Below are 27,437 nucleotides of genomic sequence, written 5' to 3' on the forward strand. Positions count from 1 at the left end.
TTGTGAAACTTAAAAGGGCTGTAGTTCTGGTGTGGCTGGGTCAGAAGCCATATTGAGAGTTGGTAAGAAGTTTGTTGGCAAGTAGGTAGCTCATAACCTGGGAATGAATGCATTTCTCCAGCATTTTTGATAGGGAAGATAATATAGCAATGGGTCTGAAGTTTGTGAGCTCTGTAGAGGTATCGCCATATGTAATGGTATGATATATGGCATTTTCCATATTTTAGAAACATATTGTCTGTTATGGAGCGATTGATTAGTATGGACACTGGGTAAGAGATACAGTCAGCAGCTATTTTGAGATATTCTGATGGTAGCTTATCAGCATTAAAGCAATTGGGTCTGAGTTTGTTTAGCAATTTTTTTTATAAAGTTTGCATTAGTTGGAAGAAAAAGCATTGCTTGTTTGTTTTGCACTGGTGAGAATAGTTAGAGGGGTATTGGTGTTGTGTTTCGTTAAAACTAGAATGGAGTTAGCAAAGTAGTTATTAATTTGTGTGGCTACACTATCCTTAGTATTTGTAGTGGAGTGGGCTAGGGTTGATGACTGAGCAGGTTGTATTAATTGTCTTACAGTAGCCCAGATTTTTTTTAGGGTTATGTTGGTATTTTGATTGATTAAAAAGATAGTATGATTTTTTTGTCGTGCTTAACCTGTTTTTTTTTTTTTTTTCCTGTATTTCTTAGTTGTCAGTAGTTAAGTAGGGTGGTTTGGTTTTTATTAGAGTGGTACTGACACCAAGTTTTGTCTCTTTTTTGTTATTAAATGCCTGGTCTCTGATGTGAGCCAGGGAGCATGGTTTAACTGGCCTTTAATAGTTCTGGGAGGAGCTTGGCTGTTTAGTGTGTCTAAGAATGTTTTGTTGAAGTAGGCTATGGCATGATCTAGGGGGTGACATGTTAAAGGGGTGCAGTCACAATACTGGAGGGTGGCTGGAAAAGTTTGAGGTGAGAAATGTTTTCTGTTACGAGTTAATCTATATGCAGTATTTTTGACGGTGTGTAGATTTTGTATCAGCAGGAAAGTTGGTAGATGATTGCTTATGGTATCTGGGAGGCAACCTGACAGATGGGAAGGTGAGGTTTTATTTAGGATCATCGGATCATAGGAAGTTACTAGGCTATTGGTCCTGAAGCCCTTATAAGCCTAGCCAAGAGTTTAGCTCATATTTAGACAAGTCAGCACCCAAAGCCCTGTCCAGCAGGGACACAGGTGGAATCTTAGGGGTGTATTTTCTGTTTCCCATCTAGTTATCCAGGTTGCGCTTGAAAAGGGATAATGAGGTACTCTGCTTGATGAGAAGAGGGAGTCTATTCCACAGATGGGGGAGTTTCTGGGACACAAATCTGTCCTGCCAGTAAGTTGTATTGATGTCACAGACCAAGCTGAGGTCGTGCGTGCAAGTTACTCGAGTGGAGCTTGACTTGCGGATATGCAGCAGTTCCATCAAGGCAGGGTCTGAGATTGCTTTGTATGCCAGACAGAGGTCACCTCTCAGGAGCCTGTATGAAACTAAGTAGAGGGACAGTGCTTTTAGCCTGTCTATTTAGGGTAGATGTTTGGAGCCCTGGATTCTCCTGGTGAGGAACCTCTGTGGTCTCTCCAGCTGCTGCATGTGCTTTGCGAGGTACATGCCAAAAGGGGTGTTGTACTCAATAATGGGTGTTATAAGGGAAGAATACAGGGATGTTATGACCTCCTTGTCCCTGGAGGAGATACCCTTATTTATGAAGTGGGCCATGTTGAAAGTTTTCTGTACAATGGACATATTTGTTAGAATCCAGTCAAGTATTAACTGTCTTTTGGTCTTTTTGTCATTTCTTGTTGTAGTTTTTATTAGTTATTTGTACCTGTGGAGATTGATGAAATTAGTTGGCTTGTCTGAGGTACTGGTTTGCCAATCTGTAGTAAAGACACCCATTATTATGGTTTCCTGGGGATATATTAAGGATGACCATTGAAGGAGATCTTCAACTATGGTGGGCTTATTTCTAGTGGGGATGTAGGCTGCTATAAGGGTTTTGTGTTTTTGGGGTTAATTTCTAGTCTTCCACATAGAGGTTCAGTGTTAATGAATTTTGGAGGGTTAAGATCTAGGTGTTCGAGTTTATTATTTTTTTAGTTAGTTATTTTATATTTATTTAACATTTGTTGACAGGGAAAGTCCAAGTAGGTCAGAGCCTATTTGTGGATGCCCTGGGAGAAACACTTTAGATGCAGGTCTTTGGAATGTGGGAAAAAAAGTGGAGTACCCAAGTAAGTAAGTAATTGCCCCAAATCGAAATCTACTCATGGCAAGTCTATGAGAAAACCCATAGGGTTTTCATGGCCTGTTTCAGAAGCAGAATATCAGGCCTTTCTTCTGCACAGATACAGCTGGTGTCCACTTGCCCCTCAGCCAGGTATCAAATCCAGGTCTACCAGTTAGTAATCCTTTGACAACCACTGTGCTACCCAGCTGGGGTATCAAAGTATGGTGTAGTTCAGGATTTTATAGGAAATGTCCTCAAAGAGAGATCCACATATTTCTAGTGTCACGTATGAAGTAAAAATGTGCAGAGCCTAACTTCGGGGTAGAACAAAGGCAGACTGACAGTCTGAGACATTGTAGAAATGAAAGGTAGAGAGTTGCCACCATTTCAGAGATAATACAATATTTTTAAATGAAACAGAGTTTCATATCACACAAGATGATATTTTTCTGTTTGCTATTTTCTGACTAAAGTTATGCTCTGAATAATACAGCACAAAAGGCTGTTAAATTACTAAGATATAAAGAACTGCATAGTATTTTATGTTCACAGTAATAGCCAAGTAAACTATTGATTTATTTATTTTATTTATTTATCGCTATTTGTTAACCAGGTTGGTTCAACTGAGACAAGAGCCCATTTTTAGTGGAGACCCGAGGAGAAAAGCTTCATATACAATTACAAACATTCAAGAAAACATTAAAATTACAATAGGTATGTTGACAAGAAGTTATGCATATAATGGAATCAGCTAAAATATACAGTAATATACTAGTTTCAGAAAACAAATACAATAACAGCAGGAATCAACCATATGCAGACGTATTTACAAGAACCAAAAATATAGATATACTGTAATAGGAATGCTATGACAGAAGAAAGAAGAGAGAGTAAAAGGAATAGTAATTAAAGTTATCAAGAATGTAATTAGGAAGAAAGTAAGCAGGTTTTAGGTTGGAGTGTGACAAGGGCAGCACCAGGTCTTTTGTAAGTACTGTTTGAGTTCTGGTTTGAACTGGAACTTAGGGGGGATACTTCTTATCTTAAGTGGAAGGGAGTTCCAGGTGTGAGCTACAGTCTATTTATAAAGGGACATTCCAATATTTTTTGATGGTTTGTAAATGTCCAGAAGATGTTTGTCAGATGTACAAAGTTGGCATTGGGGGTTATATTGAGGCACAATATTAGAGATGGAGGGGCAAGAAGTGGGGTTATAAAGAATTGAGTGTGTAATATGCAATTGTGAAAGAAGAATTTGTTTAGGAAAGTCAGGCCATTATAGTGACTTAAAGGCAATGCAGTGGTGGGGTTTATAGGGGAGAGTAGAGGCAAATCTAGTTATTTTATTGTAAGTTTGCTCTAATTTAGAAAGAAGTGATGACTGAAGGTTAGTAAAGACTGGAGCTGCATACAGAAGACAGGGTAAAAGGTATGACAGGGCTAGGGAGGGTTTGTAGGAGGGTGAAAGCAATTTATGATTATGGTACAGGAGGCCACATTTCTGGTGGGCTTTTTATATGTATTATGGATATGTATGTCAAATTTAAGTTTATCATCAATGGTGACACTGAGTAATTTAGTATGGGGTTCTGGTCTTATAGTGGCATTGTTAAGGGAGGTAATGGAGAAAAAGGATTTGTATTTTGCCAGTGTTTTAGGAAGAAAAAGTAGAAGTTTATTTTTTTTGGATTTAGAATTAGTTGATTATCAGTGATCCAGGTTTTGATGGAAGCTAAGGTGTCTTAGGTAAGAGCAAGGAGTTCTGGGATGCTGCGAGTGGCGGTAATAAGGCTGGAGTCATCGGCATATTATATAGTATAGAGTTTAGAAAGGTTGGTAGCAGAGTATAAGCTGTTAGCAAAAATTCTGAACAAGAGGGGACCCAGAATAGATCCTTGGGGGACACCAGTGTTAACAGGAAGAATTGGGGAGGTGACAGTTTGCCAGCATATGGATTGTTTTCTGTTAGATAAGTAGCTAGAGAACTGGTTTATAGAGGGGTTAGAGGTATTAAGGTTACTAATATCAGATATTTAAATTTTTGAGTCCTGGCAAATTAGTAATTACTAGTCTGAGATAAAGGACTGGGCATATTTTTCCACATGGCAACATTAAAACTGTGAACGTCTATCTCAAAAAAACATAATCATGCATTATTTAATATTTTCATTAAAAAGTTCATAAGAAAGATATGGGTTTCACAAAGAATTTCAATATTAATATATTTACAGGTGGCAGTATAGAAACCTTCATTCTTACCATGGGTGGTGATCAATGTGTATTGGTGAATCATTGTACATTTCAAAAGAATTAATGTATTAGTACTTTTATTAGTAATTTGTACAACGTGACTACAACTAGATTATTTTACAGACCATTTTAAAGAAATTATGTGGACATATTTGTGATTTTTTTATGAAAAGTTATTAGACTTAAATTAAAAGGGACATCAAGTGATTATTGTTGTAAGACAGATTTGCATCCAAGTATTTTGTAATAATTTTACAAATCCTTTTGAGACAGAATGTCACGAAAACGTTTCTTGTTTCTAGTTTAATGACATGGGGAGGAAGTTGGTGGACAGTTCTTGTTCACATAACTAACAAAGAAAGTTAAGTAGGAAATATATTCAGTGAGTGACATGTGACCACAAATAAGTAACAAAAAGAGTCTAGTGCCAAGGGAATGACAGCTATATCACCTAAATGGTTTTGGCATAGATTAAGCCAAATTACATGTATATTCAAACATGAGGAGAATTGTAGAGCTACTTTTTACTATCATTAAGAGATCCTGAGACTAGACAAAGTATGTCTATTTGTAAAATTGAATGCAATATATTCAGGCAAAGTTAGGTCTGCCATTGCATGGTTGACATTTTATGTCTCTGCATCCCAAGAGATGATCACCTTGGGAATATGAGACACTTTTAGTGGTCACATAGTTTTGTTTTGCAGTGCTTCTGACTTAAAGACTGGTTCAGTTATTATGGTATATTCTGTTGAAAACAGGGGTAGCAGTGGTTGTAATAACCTTAATGAATTCATAAAACAACAATATTTTATTGGAATTCATCCAAAAGGTAACACATTTATCTTAAATGCTCAGTATGATCTCTCTAGTTTGGGGCATCCCCAGATAGCTTTAACAGTATGGATATATGGATATATGGCTATACGGATATATGGATATACGGATATATGGCTATACGGATATATGGTCCAAAAGAGGTTTTACAAAATAGCATTATAACTGACACTGCATAGGCATTACCTTGAAAAGTGAAGTGACGTTTATTGTGACACACTTATCAGGTCGAGTTATATGGCTACCTGAGGAAACAAGTAGTAAAATTGCATAATGGCACCCCAGGTATAATAAATAAGGCTTCCTTACTTACAAAATGATGCACGTCACTTAATGGCTAATGGTCATGGGACAATGACATGAGGAAAATGAGGGAACAATGACAGGGTATTACAGATTTCGCTTTAAGAAATAACGGTGATGGGTAGTAATTTTCATATGTTATTTTATGTGTCGGAGAAATAATTCTTGTTGCTTGGTAACGGTGAAGTATGTCAACGAGAACAGCTAAAGCATTATTCGCTAGGAAAGAAAAAGTTTTGAATGGGTCTGTGCAGTACATACAGGTGTGAGAGAAACTAGTAAAATATGACATTTTAAAACAACAACAGCTGAATATGCGTTTGTCAAAAAGAAGCTATCCCAACAGTAGTTTGATTTAACATCAGAAATATTTTCATACTTATGCTTGTAAATACTATGCTGTTGTTTACAAAGTTTCCTACACCTATGAACGTTGTCATCATATGCAGTCACATAACCAGGTCGTACACAGAATTATAATTTGCACACTACCTGATGGAATTCGTCAGATTTTCCGCAGGGTGCATATCCCATAGTATTACTATGTTAGTATAAGTCAGCAATAAGATCTGACGTTTGCTAAGTATATGACTGAATGACAAGATTTTGATGGCAAGAATATTTGACAAAATTTAAGAAATGCACTTTGATAAATGTAAGAAACATGATTTTATATTTGACAACTGACAAGTGAAGTATTTGAAATATCATTTCAATATTTGATATTCTGTCTTAAAAACAATAATTGATAAGCCTGTTTAAGTTCAATCTAGCATTTGAATTTTGCTTGTGTTTTACTTAGTATAGCAAAGGAAGTCAAAGACAAAGTTGAGCAGCGGCTACCCACTGTTTAAATGTAAGTTGTTTTGATCCTTACGCATTTAGCTTGGGAGTCATAAACTCAAGTGCGCTAGGCTGTGCATTTAATATGCTGCTGTTTCCCTGCATTTTTCTGTAGTTTTCTGACAAAAAACAAACCCCCCCCAAAAAAATCCTTGTTTTCCCGCCTTTCCTCGACTAGAATAGTCCATTATACAGGCTTTGCTGTATTCTGGACTTTGGGATAGTTCCTGTGTTGCCCATTGCCTTACTTGGATAGAAGGAAGTTTCTTTGCTCACCAGTGGGAGTGGGGAGCCTTGAGCAGCCTATCTGTCCCTGAAGGAGTGACCTCAGCAGAAGATCTAGTAGTAAGTGGTCATTTTGGACCATTTCTAGCTCTTTTGAAGTTCCCTGTATAAAAATATGCTTTTGCGCGGCTTTGCGCGATTGTGCGCATAGCACAGCGCCAGTTAAACAAGTTTAAACTATTTCTGGCTACGCCAAGTCTGCTCTTCAGTGTTTCCCTTAAAACCGCTCTACCTTCAATATAATCAGTCTATTCTCTATCTAAAAAGCCCAGCACTTGCTACTAAAGCATTTTTACACAGGTAAAGCACTCTTAAACAAAAGAAAGCACTACATCCACCTACAATCCCCTTGAGTACCCATTTTTAGGTCCTTTCTGACTCAGTTACACAGCAATCCCTTACACTATTCTAGCATGTCGAGGGGTCAATTACTGGTGTCCTCTCCAGTTCAGCTGGTGAATCTGGGAATCTTGAGGCAATGTTACAACTGACATGTACACAGACAACCCTCTCCTCCTCCCAACAAATACAAATATATGTGAGAGATGCAACTATATAGCCAAACTGGAGGCTGAGCTCTCTTGACTCAGTACTGGCAAGTCCAGTCAGGAGGAGAAGGTAACCACACACACCACAAACCCAGTCTCACATAGACCTAACACAACTGCAAACCAAACACATAAACACACAAAGACATACTCAGAGGCTCTAATTAAAAATCTACCAAAACAACAGAGGCCTCCAAAGCAGACATCCAAGAAACCACTACCTCAAAACATAGCACATGCAACACATATTTCACAAAGTCAGTATGTCAAACAGTCACAGCCCTTAAGGCCAAGAAACATGCCTGATACACCTGTAATAGGTCACTCACACTGACGTCCCGCTCACCAGACTGAACAAGGAAAAGGTTACAGTAAGCTGCCTGTCGGGCGCTAGAATCCACCACATAGCACAAGCACTCAGGTCACTCCAAAGCAAGTACAAATATGACTCAGTCATTGTCCATGCCAGAGTGAATGACCTGAGACGTACCTCCCTGGACTACATGAAAAGAGACATAGAGGAGCTCTCTGATTATGTAGCCCAGGCCAGTATAACCCTGACCCTAAGCAGCATCTTACCCTCACCAAGAATGATGCCACAGTACAAAGACAAAATGATCAGCTTTAATAATTGGCTCAATTACTGGTGTCATTCTAGGGGGATCCAATGTCTGTCTGCTTGGGATGACATGCTTGACAAGCCACGCTGCTTCGCAAGGGACGGCTTGCACCTGTCACCCCTGGGCATCCGGATATTGGCAGAGGCTCTTGCCACCCCCATAGTGCCTTTTTTAAGCAAGGCTCAAAAGACAAACCCACCTCCCTAGAAAACACAAGTGGAAAAAAACTAAGGGTAATGCTGCTCAACGCCAGAAGTCTAAACCTCAAGATGCATGCTCTCGAAGCCCTCCTCAGTATGGAGAGCATCAATGTCTGTGCAGTGACTGAAACCTGGTTCAAGGCTCCTGAGAGTACCCCAGCACTACCAGGTTATACCTCATATCATGCTTTTCGGCCCCACAACTTGGACCAAACCACAAAGGGAGGGGGAGTATCCATATTCATCAAAGACACCCACACCTCCAGGTTAGTGGCAACGCACGAAGCATCGGAGACTATCCATGTGCAACTAACCGTAGGCAAAACTGCCCCTACCGTTTGTAGCATGCTACAGACCACCCTCTCAAACTTAGGAGCCCCACTCAGCCTTCCTAAAGACAGTGGAGAGTATGAATGTCTCTCCAAATACCATCATATTGGGAGACTTCAACTACCCAAACATAAACTGGGAGCATTACTCAAGCCCCAACACCCTAGCCCAAAGGTTCCTAGAATTCATAAACTCAAACGTGATGGAACAACTAGTCACTACTCTCACAAGAGGAGATAATATACTAGACCTGATCATCACAAACATGGGGACACAATGCTCCACACCTGAAGTATACCCCTCACTGGTGAGATCAGACCATAAACTAACCTCACTGGAAATCCACATCCCGCCCCCACCCCCAGCACAAAAGACCACAGTGAGGAACTTCTCAAAAGCTGACTTCACACTTCTTAAGACTGAAGTGGTATCCTTCAAGGCCCCTGGGCCAGTGGAAACCACAGCCCACACCACTGAATCCTTTATAAACGCTTTCTATGGACACCTTCAAGAATGCATGGATCATGCAATCCCAAATAAAACCAAGACCCTTTCCCCCAAAGGCAGGCGTCCTGTCTGGTGGATCCCAGCCATAAACAAACTTTACAACAGGAGGAGGAAGCTACTACAGGACAGAGCAAAATCCCAAAAAGGGAAGGCATCTCTGATCAGTACTAGCAAAAAACTACGATCACTCATAAAATAATCCAAGGCCAACTTTGAGAGAAAAATCGCAAAAGACACTAAAGATAATCACAAGGCCTTCTTTAGTTATGTTAGAAACCTGGGTGGAAACTCCCAGATATGCTCAGAGTTAGTCCAAAATGACAAAAAATACACTGAACCCACAGATATTGCCAACATACTGGCAGACAGGTTCAGTGCAAATTTCTCCCAAAAGGATAAATATCTATCCCAGCTGAATGTAGCCTCCCTGACATCTCAGATGTCCAGGTGAGAGCCGCCCTCTCCAAAGCTAAAAACATAGCATCAATGGGACCAGACGGTGTCCCGGGTTGCGTGCTACATGAACTCCAAGAGGAACTAAACTCGCACATAAGGCTGCTGTTTAATCTTAGCCTTACTACAGGATACGTACCCAAAGAATGGCGTACAGCAACAGTGGTTCCACTCCACAAAGGAGGTGCTTCTATGGACCCTGGAAATTACCGCCCCATAAGCCTGACAAGCCTGGTCTTCAAAGCTATGGAGAGGATCATTATGGAACTCATAAACAAAGACATTGGGGACCTACAGACACTTGATACTACCCAATTCGGCTTTGTTAAGGGCAGATCCTGCCTCTTGAACCTGGTCGACTTTTTTGAAACAGTCACTAAGGCCATCGATGAGGGTAAGGCAGTTCACACAGCCTACCTTGACCTTGCAAAAGCCTTCGACACAATACCCCAATCGGGCATCATAGACAAGCTCACCAGCTTAAATGTAAACCCATATGTCATAAGATGGGTTGCAAACTGGCTAAAGGACAGAACCCACAAGGTCAGAATTGCTGGAGCCATGTCAGACTCTAAGCCAGTCACAAGTGGTGTCCCACAGGGCTCGGTTCTGGGACCCCTCTTGTTCGGCATTTATTTTTCAGAGGTACAAACAAACATAGGAGGATTGTGGCTGACAAAGTTCGCAGATGACTGCAAACTGGGCGCCATAATTGATACTCCAGCTGACACAAGCATCCTTCAGAAAGGCCTCACAGAAATGGATAACTGGTGCCAGAGCCATGGCCTTAAACTGAACGCCAAAAAATGTATAGTCATACCCTTTGGGAAAAACAGAGTACCCACTAATTACCACTTAGGTGGTAATCCATTAAGTACGGAAGAAGTAATCAGGGACCTAGGGACCCAAGTTGACAGTAACCTCTCATTTGACACTCACATTGCCAAAGTGGTTAGGAAGACCTTCTATATTGCCCACCTTATCATGAAAGGATTCACATCTAGATCAAGAGAGGTCATTGTGCCCCTATACTCTTCCCTTATCAGGCCCATGATTGAGTACAATGCCCCATTTGGTATGTACCTTACCCGGCACCTGCAGCAGTTAGAAAGACCCCAAAAGTACCTCACCAAGAGGATCAAGGGTCTCAAACATATGTCATATGCTGCCAGACTGAAGAAACTCCAGCTCTATTCAGTCGCATACCACCTACTCAGAGGAGAGCTATGCCTGACGTACAAGGCCATGTCCAATCTGGAATTAATGGACATGCTCCACCTCAAAAAATCCAAATCCACCAGAGCCACGAGAGCGAGAGATTTGAACCTCAACACAGAAATAAATAGGACATGCTGGAGGGACAGATTCATAACCCAGAGGCTCCCTACACTCTGGAACAGAACCCAGTCCATGTTAGGCAGAGCCCCTCACTGACTCTCTTCAAGAGAAATCTTGACAAGTGGATGGAAGATCGTAGGTTTACCCCGGGGGTCATCTCTGTGTGACTACTAGACAGAGGCACAGTAAACTAAACCCTAAATGGGCACAGTATTATCACTCCAAGGGGTGGCGGAAGCCACACACACTCTGGCTAGGCTTATAAATGCCCTAGGGCAGATAGCCTAGTATAAACCTATGAAACCTATGAAACGTGAGCACATTATATACCTCTCTATTCTTAATATATGTTTTTGTAACTGCATTTACAAGTTAGACGACACTCAGGTTCTTTAGGCAACGCCAGACATTCTTCAGTTTGTACAGTACAAGTGATAATGCATCAAGGAAAGTGAGAAGAAATAGTTTGTAGATACGTAATCAGATACTGTTTTCCTTTCTACTTTAGTACACACAGTTTGTAGGGAACTGAATGGAAAGTTCTCATAAGCTAGCACAGCATAATAGGTCTATAATAGATTGTCAAAATCTTCTTCCATCAATGGCTTATTCATTGACCCCTAGCTATCAAAACTAACTTCAGTGAACATAGAAATTTTTTACAGGGTAAGTAACCAAATGGCCACTACCCCACCGAAGCATACATCTCACTAAGTCAAACACACCCAAATGGAGGGCTACGCCCCGACACAAGGGTGTAGGCAGGCAGGTGTACTTTTCTTACTCTACTCAGGACAGTTTTTTCTGAGCATCATAATAACTTGGCTTTTTTCAGGTCATATGTCTACAGCTGTGTAAATGAATGCCTTTAGCAACAGATGCAATATCCCTTGTGACACCCCTGCACTGGCCCAGTAATCAAGAAGCCTCAATCCTCACCACTAGCACCAGTGAAGGATGTACACATTGGGAGGATGACAAGTACAAACACAGTGAAGCACAATTTCCCTTAAGAGCACATAAAGATCACAGTCAGTCTGGGGCTTGTTTCTCCCTCTTTCTCCAGATCCCCATTAAGACTCCCCACTGACACAGCTAGAGAGTTGAGTCCTTAGCCACAGTTCCAATCTGAGTCCTCCTAGCACTCTCTCTGGCCAACCAGTGCTTTGTGTCCCTGTCCAACTAGCTGACACACACACACACACACACACACACACACACACACACACACACACACACACACACACACACACACACACACACACACACACTTTGAGATTTGATTTATATACAAACACACACCTGGGAAAGGCTGGCACAGGTTTACTAGCTATGCCCTCTTCTGTCCAGACCATAAGGTAGTTAACACTGCCACCAGAACCCCTTATCAGCTACTTTAAGGACCTTCCCAAAGGGTCACCAATCTTACTGTGTAATGTTACTATTATCTAAATGGTAAGTGTGACCAACACTTTCAAGGCTATTTTAGGAGTGGCCTGTACAGTGTCACAAAATACACAGGCAACTACTCTACAAGCTTGAATATCTCTAAACAAACCAACCATAATTAAAAGGTTTAAATATATTTAATAATAAATAAAAAAAGAACAAGACAATACTCAATAACTCAACAAAGTGACTACAGAGTTCAAAATCACAGGAAATATCTTAGGACAACATTGCAGGTCTGTCTCAAATAAATACAGAAAACATCCAAACTAACCTTTACTATATTCCTATCTATCTCTAAGAGAAATACTATGATCTAAGTCTTAGTTACAGAGCAAGGCAAATGCAGATGAGAAGTGCTGAATGGATGTTTTCAGGTCCAAAGATAAGATACAAAATGCACAGACTCAGTCTCTGAGATAGTTCTTAAATTAATAATACACATTATTGCTGGGGTAGGTGGGATGGCATCATTCTTTGCACATGCCTTCAGTTTCCAGGCTAACAGAAACTTAGAATTTAGCACCTCTGTGTCAGAGGTACATATCTCTCAGAAGTTTGCTTAGAACTGGAAGTCATAATACAGTTAAACACTGTTACATTTGAACCTAATAGTTATTTCTGTTTCAAGACAATAGGAACATCTCCAACTCTAGACATTGTGTCTGCTCTGAGTTGAAACAGAGATAACAGAATCGTAAAACAGTTTCCACTTATGTTCTTGAGGTTTTGCAAGTTAACTCTGTATGTTCCAACTTCTACCATTAAAACACACATCTGCACAGGTATATAGTTCATGGACAATTCTGCTCTTTTCCAGCAGGGTACACTGTGGTTACATTCTTGAAACTCAGTACATAACATACAGTTCAACACACACTTCTGCACCAGTAGTTTCATAGGTTCATAGGTTCATACTAGGCTATCTGCCCTAGGGCATTTATAAGCCTAGCCAGAATGTGTTTGGCTTTCGCCACCCATTTTAAATTTATTTTGCTATGCCCTTTTTCGAGGTTAGTATACTGTGCCTCTATCTAACTGTGACACAGAAGTGATACCCGGGGTAAACCTATGATCTCCCATCCACTCATCAAGATTCCTCTTGAAGAGAGTCAATGAGGGACTCTGCCTAACCTGGACTGGGATTTTATTCCAGAGTGAAGGGAGCCTCTGGGTTATGAATCTGTCCCTCCAGCATGTCCTATTTATTTCAGTGCTGAGGTTCAAGTCTCTCGGCAGTAGCTCGATGGGATTTGGATTTTCTGAGGTGCAGCATGTCCATTAATTCCGGGTTGGACATGGCTTTATCGTCAGGCACAGATCGCCTCTGAACAGGCGGTATGCCACTGAGTAGAGCTCGAGTTTCTTTAACCGGGCAGCATATGGCACCTGTTTGAGCCCTTTGATCCTCTTGGTGAGGTACTTTTGGGGTCTTTCCAGTTGCTGCAGGTGTCTGGTAAGGTACATCCCAAAAGGGGCATTGTACTCAATTATGGGCCTGATGAGGGATGAGTAAAGAGGCACGATGACCTCCCTGATCTAGATGTGAATCCCTTCATGATTAGGTGGGCTATATAAAATGTTTTTCTAACCACTTTGGCCACGTGGTTGTCAAATGAGAGATTGCTATCAACGTGGGTCCCCAGGTCCCTAATTACTTCTTCTATACTTAATGGATTACCACCTATGTGGTAATTTGTGGGCACTTTGTTTTTGCCAAAGGGGTGACTAAACACTTTTTGGCATTTAGCTTGAGGCCATGGCTCTGGCACCAGTTGTCTGTTTCTATGAGGCCCTTTTGGAGGATGCTTGTGTCGGCTGGAGAGTCGATTATGGCGCCCAGTTTGCAGTCATCTGCAAACTTGGTCAGCCACAGTCCTTCCCTGTTGGCCTGTACCTCCAAGAAATATATACCAAACAAGAGAGGTCCCAGGACTGAGCCTTGTGGGACACCACTTGTAACTGGTTTGGAGTCTGACATGGCTCCAGCAATTCTAACCATGTGGGTTCTGTCCTTGAGCCAGTTTGCAATCCATCTAGTGACATAGGGGTTTATATTTAAGCTGGTGAGCTTATCTATAATGCCCGAGTGGGGTATTGTATCGAAGGCTTTTGCGAGGTCCAGGTAGGCTGTGTGGACCACCTTCCCCTCGTCAATGGCCTTGGTGACTGTTTCAAAGAAATCAACCAGGTTTAAGAGGCAGGATCTGCCCTTAACAAAGCCGAACTGGGTAGGATCCAGTGTTTGTAGGTCCCCAATATCTTTATTTATGAGGTCCATGATGATCCTTTCCATAGCTTTGCAGACCAAGCTAGTCAGGTTTATGGGGCGATAGTTTCCAGGATCCGTTGAGGCACCACCTTTATGGAGAGGGACCACTGTTGCTGTACGCCATTCTTTGGGCACATATCCTGTAGTAAGGCTGAGATTGAACAGTAGTTTTATGTTTGGGTTTAGCTCTTCTTTGAGTTCATGTAGGACAGCCGAACACCATCTGGTCCCATTGGTGCTGTGTTTTTTGCTTTGGAGAGGGCGGCTCTTACCTGAGCATCTGAGATATCAGGGGGGCAGCACTCTGCTGGGATAGATATTTGCCCTTTTGGTGGGGAGGGGGGGGGGTTTGTGCTGAACCTGTCAGCTAGGATGTTGGCAATGTCTGTGGGTTCGGTGTATTTTTTGTCATTTTGGACTAATTCTGAGCATATCTGGGAATTCCCACCCAGGTTCCTAACATAACTAAAGAAAGCCTTGTGATTATCCTTAGTGTCCTGTGCAATTTTTCTCTCGAAGCTGGCCTTAGATAATTTTATGTGTGCCCGTAGTTTTTTGCTAATACTGATCAGTGATGCCTTCCCTTTTTGGGATTTTGCCTTATCATTTAGTAGCTTCCTCCTTCTATTGTATAGTTTGTTTATGGCTGGGGTCCACCAGACAGGACGTCTGCGTTTGAAGGATTGGGTCTTGGTTTTATTTGGGATCGCATGATCCATGCATTCCTGAAGGTGTTCATAGAATGCGTTTATAAAGGATTCTGCGGTCTGGGCCGTATTTTCCACAGGCCGGGGCTTTGAAGGATTCCACCTCAGTTTTGAGGAGTGTAAAATTTGCTTTAGAGAAGTTTTTCACTGTGGTTTTCTGGGCAGGGGGTGGGGTTGGGATGTGAATATCCAGTGAGATTAGTTTATGGTCTGATCTTACCAGTGAGGGATACACTTCTGGTCTGGAGCATAGAGTCCCCATGTTGGTGATGATCAGGTCCAGTATGTTTTCCCCTCTTGTGGGAGTGGTAACAAGTTGTTCCATAGCATTTGAGTTTATAAATTCTAGGAACCTTTGGGCTAGGGTGTTGGAACTAGAGTAATGCTCCCAGTCTATGTTTGGGTAGTTGAAGTCGCCCAATATAATGGTGTTTGAAGAGACCTTCATATTTTCCAGTGTTCTCAGGAAGGACGAGTGGGGTTCCTGGGTTTGGGAGGGTGGTCTGTAGCAGGCTATAAACTGGAAGGCAGTTTTACCCACTGTTAGTTGCACATGGATAGTCTCTGATGCTTCGTACTTTGCCACCAGCCTGGAGGTGTGGGTATCTTTGATGAATATCGATACTCCCCCTCCTTTTGTGGTTCGGTCCAAGTTTTGGGGCCGAAAAGCATGGTATGAGGTATAACCTGGTAGTGCTGGGGTGCTCTCGGGAGCCCTGAACCAGGTTTCTGTTACTGCACAGATATCGATGTTCTCCATGCTAAGGAGAGTTTCGAGTGCGTGCATCTTGAGGTTTAGACGTCTGGTGCTGAGTAGCATTACTCTTAGTTTCTTATCCCTTGTGATACCTATGGAGGTGGGTTTGTCTTTTGAGCCTTGCCTAAAAAAGGCACTATGGGGTAGCAAGAGCCTTTGCCAATATCCGAAAGCCCAGGGGTGACAGGTGCAAGCCGTCCCTAGCAAAGCATCGTGGCTTGTCGAGCATATCATCCCAAGCTGACAGGCATTGGATCCCCTTTGAATGACACCAGTACTTAAGCCAATTGTTGAAATTGATCATCTTGTCTTCATATTGTGGCATCATTCTTGGTGCGGGTAAGATGCTACTCAAGGTCAGGGTCATACCGGCCTGGGCTACATGCTCAGAGAGCTCCTTTATGTCTCTTTTCATGTAGTCCAGGGAGGTCTCAGGTCATTCACACCAGCATGGACAATGACTGAGTCATATTTGTACTTGCCTTGGAGTGACCTGAGTGCTTGTGTTATGTGGCGGATCCTAGCACCTGACAGGCTGCTCACCATGACCCTCTCCTTGTTCAGCCTGGTGAGCGAGACGTCAGTGTGCCTGACAATAGAGTCACCTATTACAAGTGTATCAGGTGTGTTGTTTAGTCTTAAGGGCTGTGACTGTTTGGCACACTGGCTTTGTGAGATATGTGTTGCACGTGTTTTGTTTTGGGGTAGCGGCTGCTTGGGTGTCTGCTTTGGAGGTCTCTGCTGCTTCGACAGATCTTTATTTAGAGCCTCCGAGTATGTTTTTGTGTGATTATGTGTTTGGTTTGCTGTCGTGGTAGGTCTATGTGAGACTGGAATTGTAGTGAGTGTGGTTTCCTTCTCCTCCTGACTGGTTATGCCAGCACTGAGTTGAGAGAGCTTAGCCTCCAGTTTGGCTATATGGTTGCATCTCTCACATGTGTTGGAATTTGTTGGGAGGAGGAGAGGGTTGTCTGTGTACCTGAGGCAGTTGTAACATTGCCTCAAGATTCCCAGATTCACCAGCTGGACCGGAGAGGAGATTGACAACTGACCTTTGGACATGCTAGAATAATATTGGGAATTCCTTAATAATTGAAAACCAGGGCCAGTGGGGAGTGAGGGTGTAGTGCTTTTAATTTTTAGTGCTGACATATAATTGCTTTAGTGAGCAAGTGCCAGGTAACTTAAGTGCAATGTGTTACAGGTAACTTAAATGCAAAAACGACAAACAGTAACTTTCTTTCAAGTGAAACAAGGAAATAAGTACAGTAAGCAATGCAGATATCACTAGTGATCCACAGAAGCGCTGAGAAGCCGTGTATTAGGTGGAATTAGCGTTCCAGGGAAATAACAAGCAAACAAACAACAAGCATATAAACAAAGCTATATTCAGCAGGCCTGGATTTAGTCTATGCTACAGCAAACAAGGTGTACCAATTTCAGTAAGATACAGTTCAAATATTCAGGCACTATAAACCTTTAGCCAGAAATTTCCAGCTCAGAAGGGCAGAGTCCAGCCTCTTCTCCCACAAGAGTGCAGACCACAAACCTTCTTAATGTAAAATAACTGGCCTGAAGCCCAAGTGCTTAAACCAGAACTAATACACTTTAAGAATAACAGACACTGGGCTCTCAATCAGCAGTTCCCAACTTAGAAGGATGAAAGCTACCTGTCCTGCCACCACAGTGCATGCCACAAACCTTCCTAATGTAAAACAACTGGTCTGAAGCCCAAGTGCTTAATCCAAAAGACTTAGAATGACAGCTAAACTTTAATCAAGTTACTACCAAGCAGTAATAAATACAATTGAATACTTTAGAGAATGCCTGGATTAGTGCTCAAGTTACACAAACAAAGCTAGATCCAGCAGGCCCGAATCCAGTCTATGCCACAGCAAACAAGGCACCAACTTCAGTAAGAAGCAGTTCAGATATGCATGCACTATAAGCCTTCAATCAGAAATTCCCAGCTCAGAAGGGCAGAGTCCAGCCTCTCCTCCCACAAGAGTGCAGACCACGAACCCTCTTAATGTAAAATAACTGGCCTGAAAGCCCAAGTGCTTAAACCAGAATTAATACACTTTTAGAATAACAGACACTGAGCCCTCAATCAGCAGTTCCCAACCTAGAAGGATGTAAGCTACCTGTTCTGCCACTACAGTGCAGACCACAAACCCTCTCAGTGCAAAACAACTGGTCTGAAGCCCAAGTGTTTAAACCAGAAGGCTTAGAATGAGTTACACCAAGCAGTAATAAATACAATTGAGTACTTTTAAGATGATGCAAAAGTAAAAAAAAGTAGGTAGAAACAACAAGTGCTGAGATCAAAGAAACAGATTTGAGTGCTGAAACTAGAAAACTGGCTAGTTATAGGGAAAAAAAAAACTAAGCTAGAAGGCTTCCCTCCAACACAGAAGAGCTTGGGGGCTCAGAAGCCTACTAATAGTCTATACCACTTAACAGGAAAGGCAGGAAACAAGCTTACATTTTTTTTTTTCTGTTTCCCAGATGCTCTCTTTGCACACAGTAGGAGTGCCTGAAATCAGAATATGATCTCACTGCACTCAGTTGAGTGAGCAAATGAGATGGGCCCAGAAGGAGTATCCAAACACAAATTTGCAAGAGGGGCGGGCAGCTGCAAGGCCACTAAGATTAACAACAAAACAAAAACAGGGAGGGTGGGTGGGACTCACTGAAGAGCAGAGTGAAAACTTCCAGTTCAGCTAATATTCCTTCCACACAGTTAAAATCAATTTAAATACTGTATTTTTTTGAAAAAAGAGCAGATAAAGGTACTTAAATTCTCTTATATGTCCAGTTGAATATAGCAAGTTCTTAGCCGGCCAAAGCTGAGGTTTTTAAGCAGAAAATATTTCACACTGTACCACTTAAATAGGCAAGGACAGGAAATCAAAGAATGTGACTACCCCCACACCTGTAATTACTAACAAATAACAAAATTCAGCAAACACTGACTAACTTCCAGTTCAGCTAATATTCCTTCCACACTGAAGAGCAGAGTGAAAACTTCCAGTTCAGCTAATATTCCTTCCACACAGTTAAAATCAATTTAAATACTGTATTTTTTTAAAAAAAAAAGCAGATAAAGGTACTTAAATTCTCTTATACGTCCAGTTGAATATAGCAAGTTCTTAGCCGGCCAAAGCTGAGGTTTTTAAGCATATCCATATAACATATAGTTCTCTTACATTTGTAAGACAAGCCTATGGATCATACTAATATTCACAAATGACATATGATTATTTACAAAATTCCAGATAGCTGGGCTGGCTGTGTTACATTTTTATATAAATCATATTAATATTTTCAAGTGACTTATAATTATTTACACATTTCCAGCTAGCTGGGTTGGCAGCATTTAAATTTGTCACACTTCTCCCCCACCATGAAAACTCAAGCTAGTTTTTCAGGTGACCCATGAGAAATGTTGCTTGAGATGGCTGAGCCTATCTGGGAATACCTTACCACATTCCCTATCTTGAGATTACAGCTGCCTTGGCATTGCTGACCCCAGTACCATGCCGCACTGTCCCATCATATGCCTGCAACCCTAGGCTCCACCATAATAATCTGGGATTTTCCTGGCTGGCTCCCTGTAGCCATATATTCCCCTCAAATCTTCCTGCCTCCTATTGCCAGTACTTAGCACAAGGGGCCTCCCTATCATGGTAAGGTTTCATCATGTTAAATTGGTACAATTTGCACCCCTGCCTCCTGCCTAGCAGTTGCACTATGTAGTTACATTACTGACCTTCCTTACCATCTGGTAGAGTCCCTCCCAAGCTGCCTGCAGCTTGTTGCGTCTGACAGGAATGAGAATTGTTACCTGCTGCCCTACAGCATACTCTCTAGCTGGAGCATTCCTCTCATACCAGACATTTTCTGCTGTTGGGCTTCTGCCAGGTTCTCCTGGGCCAAACTCATGAGTTCCCTGAGCCTTGTCCTGAGGTTTAGAACATATGCCACAACAGACTCCTTGTGGGATTCACACTCACTATTCCACTCATCTTGAATCAAATCTAGAAGCCCCCTCACCCTATGCCCATACAACAACTCAAAAAGTGAAGAACCTGTGGATTTCTGGGGCACCTCTCTGTAAGCAAACAACAGATGGGGAAAATATTTGTTCCACTTCCTCTTAAACTGATCTGCAAATGCCTGTAGCATCATCTTGAGTGTAGGGTCTAATCTCTCAGCAAGACGATTAGTTTGAGGATGCTAGGGGGTGGTCTTTAGGTGCTTTACCCCACAGCACTTCCACAGACAAGCCAGCAGGTCTGACATGAAACTGGCACCTCTGTCAGTCAGTATTTCTTTTGGGAAATCTACCCTGCTGAAAATCTCTAACAAAACAGTTGCCACCGCCTCTTCTTCTATGGTTCAGGGTATCTGGTAGCATAATCTACTACCACTAGGATATACTTTTCCCTGTGGAACTTGAGGTACTCAGACATCCCACAATATCCATAGCTACCCTCCGGAATGACTCCTTAATCACAGGCAAAGGCATCAAAGGAGCTTTAACCTTGTCTCCTGCCTTGCCTACCTTTTGGCACTGCTCACTGGCCCTGCAGTACCCTGTTACATCTATGGAAATCCCAGGCCAATAAAAGTTCTGCATAATATGTCTCTTTTTTACATTTTATGACCATATGAACTGCAAAGGGAATATCATGGGCTATGGCTAGAAGTGCCAGATGATAGGCTCTGGGCACTAACAACTGCTGTATTCTCTTACCCTCTAGCCCTCCCTCTGGGTCCACTCTATATACAGTAACCCTTTGTCCCAGTATACGGATTCCCCCTTCCCTTGAGAATCAGGTGCCTCACTAGCTACCTCCCACAGGCCGTGTAATGTAGGGTCTAAGGGCTGAGCCTGTCTCAACTCTCTTTGTAGCCCTTCCCAGCTCCCCTTCCACAGGAAGTCTGGCATCCTCTAACAGCAGTGCCTCACTGTCACTCTGGGTACTACTACTCATGTCTGCCTTTGCAGTCACTCTTTCCAAGGGACCATCAGTACCCACAAGCAGATGTGGCTCATCTTCAGTCTCACTGCGACAGGGGCTCCCTAAATGAAGTAACCACCTCACCAGTCCGGCATGCAAGATTGTGATCTCCCCCAGGCTACCAGATCCACATGCTTGTTTTCAAGCCTGACTGTGTGTAACTGCACGAACACATGGTACTGCATTATCAAAATCATTCCCTATCAAGACATCTGCAGGGATATCCTCAAACACACCACTTGCTGGCTTTTTTTTCCACCCCCCCCCCAGTCATGGTGAATGCTAGCTGAAGGTATTTGGAATGGGGTCCCTCCTAAAGCTCTGACATGAGTAGACTGCCAAGCAAGTAGTGCTTCTCTGTAACCATTGCAGGCTTCAAAATGGTTAAATCAGAGGCTGTGTTTGTCTTAGCCATGGCCTCTTTCCCATTCACTAAGATAGGATATAACCTTTTGTGGTAGTTTGGTACCCTTGTTGTCTTTAGACAACCTACTGTTGGCATTTTATCACTCCCACTTATTGCCTCTCCAACCTTTTGTTCCCCACCTTGCCTCTGTGGACATCTATATGCTACAAGGCCCCACTGGTTGCATTTAAAATATTTAAGCATTGGTCCTGGATGTGTACCTGGGCCAGTGACTTCCCCTGCTACTGGCTGACTCTTTTGGGGCAGTCTGAGCTACCCATCATGGATTCCCTTAGACCAATTAGCAGCACTGAGTGTCCCTTTCATGTGCAGTGATGCCCTGCTTGCTAGGTACTGTATAGGTCTCCCTTCCTCCCTAACTGATCTACAGTATTGCATTGTCTATCAGCTAACCAGATTATCTTGTCTTCAGGCAAAATGCTAAGGGCTTGTTCCCTCAACAAAAGGTCTGCCAGGCCTTCAGAAGTGGTGATCTGACATCTACTCACCCACCTATGAAGCTAAATGGTCAGTTCAGCAACATATTCACACATACTTTCATCTGCCTTGTGTCTATGCTCACAAAACTTTTTTTTCTATAAGCTTCAGGTGTTAAACATTCTAGCAAACAGTTCTTTACAACATTATAATTTAAACAATCAGCATCAGACAGTTTGGAATGAACAGTTACAGCTTTACCATAGAGTAAGGGGTTCAGGAACCATAGCCAGAGTCCTTGGTCAACATTAAACTGTTTACATACCCTCTCAAACATATGAATGAAACTATCCAAATTATCCCCCTCTGTAAATTGTGGAAGAAATTTACTAACCTTTATTGTTGGGTTTCTCCCTTCCTCCATTGCCTCCATGACTCTGGCGAAGAGTCAGCATCTCCTTTTCATGTTGCCTCTGCCTCTCTTTCTCCTCAGCTTCCAGGCATTGCAGTTTCTCATTTTCCTCAGCCTCAAGATGTCAGTCTCCCTGCTGCTTCTATTTCCAAACTCTTGGCCTCTAGCTCAACTATCTTTAACTCCAGATGGATTTTAAGTTCTCTGTGGAAAGGTGGAGTTTTCCATTTTCTGAAAGTTGTACATCTCCAAGGCCAGTCTGATTGTTCTCCTGGTTGCTATTCTGAGATGCAACTGTGACTAAAGCTGTGATCATGTCTACTTTAGTCAAGTTGGCATGCACCAGTCCTTTAACCTGGCACATCTCAGCCAATTGGTTCCTTGTCAGCTTGCCATACTCCTCTGCTGACATGCTTGCCTGCTCTCCCTGACAAAGTTAATAAAAAAATAAAACAATTGTGAACTCTGAATCTTCACTGCATAGCTGATTGAGAGCTCAAACACCTTTAGTGACCACTGTACACAGGCTACAGGAATTCAATATCCACACCACTACAAGCCAATTAATATGTGATGTGACTATCTCAGCACAGTCAACCAAGTAATATGTGATGTGGATATCGCACCACTACCATCAATTAATATGTAACGCCCCTGCACTGGTGCACCATGGAGGGGCATACACATTAGGAGGATGACAAGTACACACACAGTAAAGCACAATTTCCCTTAAGAGTACACTGAGATCACAGTCAGTCTGGGGCTGGTTTCTCCCTCTTTCTCCAGATCTCCAATAAGACTCCCCACTGGCACAACTATAGAGTTGAGTCCATAGCCAGGGTTCCAAGCCAAGCCCTCTTTCTGTCCAACCGGTGCTTCATGTCCCTGCCCAAGTAGCTGACACACGCACACTTTGAGATTTGACACAATTTGTGAAAGGCTGACACAGATTTAATAGCTATTCCTCCTTCTGCCCTGGCCATAAGATAGTCAGCACTGCCACCAGAACCCCTTACCAGCTACTTTAAGAACCTTTCCCAAAGAGTGACCAATCTTACTGAGTAATGTTACTATTATCCAAATGATAAGTGTGACCAATACTTTTAAGTCTATTTAGGAGTGGCCTGTACAGTGTCACCAAATAACACATGCAAGTACTCTAAAAGCTTAAATATCTCTAAACAAACCAGCCACAATTAAAAGATTTAAATATATTTAATAATAAATAATAAAAGAACAAGACAATACTCAATAACTTAACACAGTGACTACAGAGTTCAGAATCACAGGAAATATTTTAAAACAACATTGCATGACAGTCTCAAATAAATACAGAAAACATCTAAACTAATCTTTACTATATTCATATCTATCTCTAAGAGATATACTATGATCTAAGTCTTAGTTACAGAGCAAGGCAAATGCAGTTGGGAACTGTTGAATCGATGTTTTCAGGTCCAAAGACAAGATACAAAATACAGAGACTCGCTCTCTGAGATAGTTCTTAAATTAATAATACACATTACTGCAGGGTTAGCTGGAATGACATCACTCTTTGTCGCCTGCCTTCAGTTCCCAGGATAACAGAAACTTAGAATTTAGGACCTCTGTGTCAGAGGTACATATCTCTAAAAAGTTTGCCTAGAATTGGAAGTAATAAAACAGTTAAACACTTTTACATTTGAAACCTAGTAATTATTTCTGTTTCAAGAGAATAGGAAACCTCCAGCTCTAGACATTGTGTCTGCTCTGAGCTGAAACAGAGATAACAGAATCATAAATTTCCATTAATTTTCTTGAGGTTTTGCAAGTTAACTCTGTATGTTCTAGCTTCTACCATTAATACACACATCTGCACAGGTATACCGTTTATACACATTTCTGCTCTTTTCCAGCAGGGTACACTGTGATTTCATTCTTGAGTACATAATATACAGTTCAACACACACTTCTGCACCATTAGTTTAATATCCATATAACATATACTTCTCTTAAATTTGTAAGACAAGCCTATGGATCATATTAATAATCACAAATGACACATAGTTATTTACAAAATTCCAGGTAGCTGGGCTGGCAGCATTTCAGTTTGTTACATCGCTAATCTAAAAACAATACTTTAACAATTTCATGGAGAAAGCTTACAATGCTACTTAAATTTATGAAACACTTGGGTGCAGCATTTTTGTGAGAAATGTCCATTAAGTGATAGGTGTCTGGGGTGTAGCACTAAGAGCTTTTGAGTACAAAATGGAATTTGCTAGCTACATCCCTGCTCCTACACCCCCCAATGTGGGGGGATGCACCCCCACCCCATAACGATATATACCAACTCTAAGATTGCACTACAGTGGGGAAAAGGACAAAGTTGTGGTGTTGGCCAATTTTACCCTGTAAAAAAATTCAATATTCTCTGAAGGTAGTTTGGATGGATAGGGATCAATGAAAGAAGATTTCAACAATCTATTATGCACCTCAGCATGATTACATATGTCTAGTTATGAAAAGATGGCACCAGAGAAAATAAACTGGATGCCACTTTTTGATACAGATTTGTAGTCCTTGCCATTGATGTAGTTAGGGCATAGTAGGTTGTCTTTAGTTATCTGTTTATAAAAATGCTTGTCTTTCTTAATCTTAGAGAGAAGCAATGTGCAGTCTGTATACCTGTTATTGAAAGAACACTGCTGCTCAAAATGCGTGACAAAGTTACTGCTCCTAGTCTAGAATCTTCTTACTCAATAATGTGCATTATTTAACAACTCAGAAGATCATGACATTTCTCATTTAAATCCTGTGTCTTTGTTTATTACTATTAAGGCACAGTGTGTACATTAGGGATCATAGTCAATGTTAAATCTGTAATGAAATGCTAACTTGCATTATAAACTGAATTGTTAATAATAAATGTATTATTTTGAGATTTATAAACATTACTCTTTTCATCCTGGTAACGTGTGACATGAACTGTTTTATTTCCACAGGTTTGTCTCACCTGACCTTGGACCAAAAGAAAGCACATCCTCACCTCATTCTGACTGACAACCTGACCAGTGTGATGTACGGTGATGTTAAACTACAGCTCTCTGACAACCCTGAAAGATATGATTCACGTCTCTGTGTGCTGGGATCACAGGGCTTTACATCAGGAAGACATTATTGGGAAGTGAAAGTGTGGAACAAAACTGACTGGGATGTGGGTGTCACCAATGATTCCAGCAGGAAGAAGGGGAAAGTTGATATGAACCCAGAGCATGGCTACTGGATTGTAGTCCTGAGGTCTGGAAATGAGTACCGGGCTCAGGATTTAACACCCAAGGATCTCAAGCTCACTGTGCAGCCCAGGAAGGTTGGAGTGTACCTGGACTATGAGGGGGGTCAGGTATCATTTTATAATGCTGATAACATGTCACACCTCTACACCTTCACTGACACCTTCACTGAGACGCTGTACCCCTTCTTCAGCCCTTGTTGTAATGTAGGTGATAAAAATAAAGAGCCACTAAAGGTGTTTCACATGAAGCTGTAAATTCAGACTTCACATCTAGGCCTATCAATATGGGACTTTATGTAGCCAACTCCATATGCAATGTATTTTCAGACCCTGTACATTAGATGAAATGATATTAATAAAGAATGCAGGAGTCACAAGGTGATTTTTAAATATAACAGTAGTGGAATTCCAGTCCAGTAACTGGATATTTGATAGGTTATGCCAGCTGGTTGAGCAGTGACTAAGCAATACAACTCAATATGGATAAACATGACAACAGACAAGCTATTTAATGTTTAATTGGTTTATTCTGTAGTAATATTAAACTGTTTTCATATTAGTGATGTGAATAAAACAGAAACAGAATGAACAGCAACAATCTTGTTTTTTTTCATATAAAATGTAACTGAAATGTGTCCACAGATCAGTTCCTTAGGTCTGGTGTTCTTTACAATCACCACTACCTATATATCCTATTAGCCAATAGCACAACAGCAATGATAACAGAGACATTATGTATAGTAAAGGAAATAGAAGAAGCAAGGGTTATAGTTATAACATGACTTCAGTAGCTTTACAGTCACACCAGGGCTGTGATTATAAGGCTGGGGGTTTCAGATTCTGTATAATTGGGGTGGGATTTAAAATACCTACAAGCATATTTAATAGCTACATTTTATTTTACCATTGCCAAACTTTTGTCTTTGTCTTCTACAGACACCAAGTTTTATCAAATTAGGTGCAGACTACATTCTCCGGAGAATTATGTATCAATGAATAAAAATGGGTAACAGTAATACACACTGGTACACTGTACAACAAACAAGTTACATACATTAATAACAATAGCCATTTGTTAACCAAGCTAAGCCCGCTGGACACAGTCCCTTTTCAGGAGTGACCTGGGAGGAACATCTAGTTGAGTGACTTCACAAGGCCACAGAGTAACCAAATGAAGACTGAGGGAACCATAGCCTGTCCCAAAGGAACTACAGGTCACACCCTTAAACTGTCTAAGCCAATTGCTGGCAACACTGAACTGAATCTGTTAAGAACAAACTTGGTAGAGTTTGTTACCCTTAGACATTAAATGTGTCTCTAGAAATCACTTTCTCAAGTAGTTTGCTAGTATGCTTCTCTTACATAATACAAAATTACTTAATGCTATTAATAATTTGGAAGACTGAATGTAGCTTATTGGTCTAGTACTAATCTCATTGACCAGACCTCTGAAAAAAAAAATTAGCAGCTTACCAAGCAACAGTCACTGCTGTGAGACTGCATCACTGCTGTTCTGAAACAGTAATCACACTGGGCCCAGTGGATCATCTGGAACAGTATTCACACTGGATCCAGTGGCTGTTCTAGAACAGTAGAACAATATTTCAGTAGGTCCAGCTTTCTGTACAACCACTATAAAAATAACACATAATTACAGAACTGGCAGTGACACATCACCTGTATGTACAACATATCAACAAGTTGCATCTGTGGGTAATTAAACAATGGCATGAAGTGGGTTTATGTAACTATGCACCTAATAAATGACTGTCCTTAATTTGATGCATACATGGATTGGTCAACATTTTGTATAACACCTAATGTGAAAATGCATTACATCTTTATGTAAAACTTTAAACATTCAAAACGTCTCTAGATATGAAAATTAAAAAGCCATTTTAAGCTTAGCCAATTGTGAGACTCAAACC

General features: G+C 41.4%; 1 protein-coding gene across 1 annotated transcript in view; it reads left to right on the forward strand.

Moving 5' to 3' along the window:
* The window catches only part of LOC122798670 (zinc-binding protein A33-like), a 184,559-nt gene extending 158,257 nt beyond the window's left edge, over positions 1-26,302 (forward strand). The window contains exon 5 of the mRNA XM_044067763.1: positions 25,220-26,302. Coding sequence (XP_043923698.1) covers positions 25,220-25,764 — 545 coding nt within the window. The 3' untranslated portion in view covers positions 25,765-26,302. The remainder of the gene's footprint in view (positions 1-25,219) is intronic.
* Positions 26,303-27,437: the final 1,135 nt, after the last annotated feature.

Source organism: Protopterus annectens, chromosome 3.part1 (genome assembly GCF_019279795.1).
Source record: "Protopterus annectens isolate FY-2018-M chromosome 3.part1, PAN1.0, whole genome shotgun sequence".
In the NCBI taxonomy this organism is placed as follows: Eukaryota; Metazoa; Chordata; order Ceratodontiformes; family Protopteridae; genus Protopterus; species Protopterus annectens.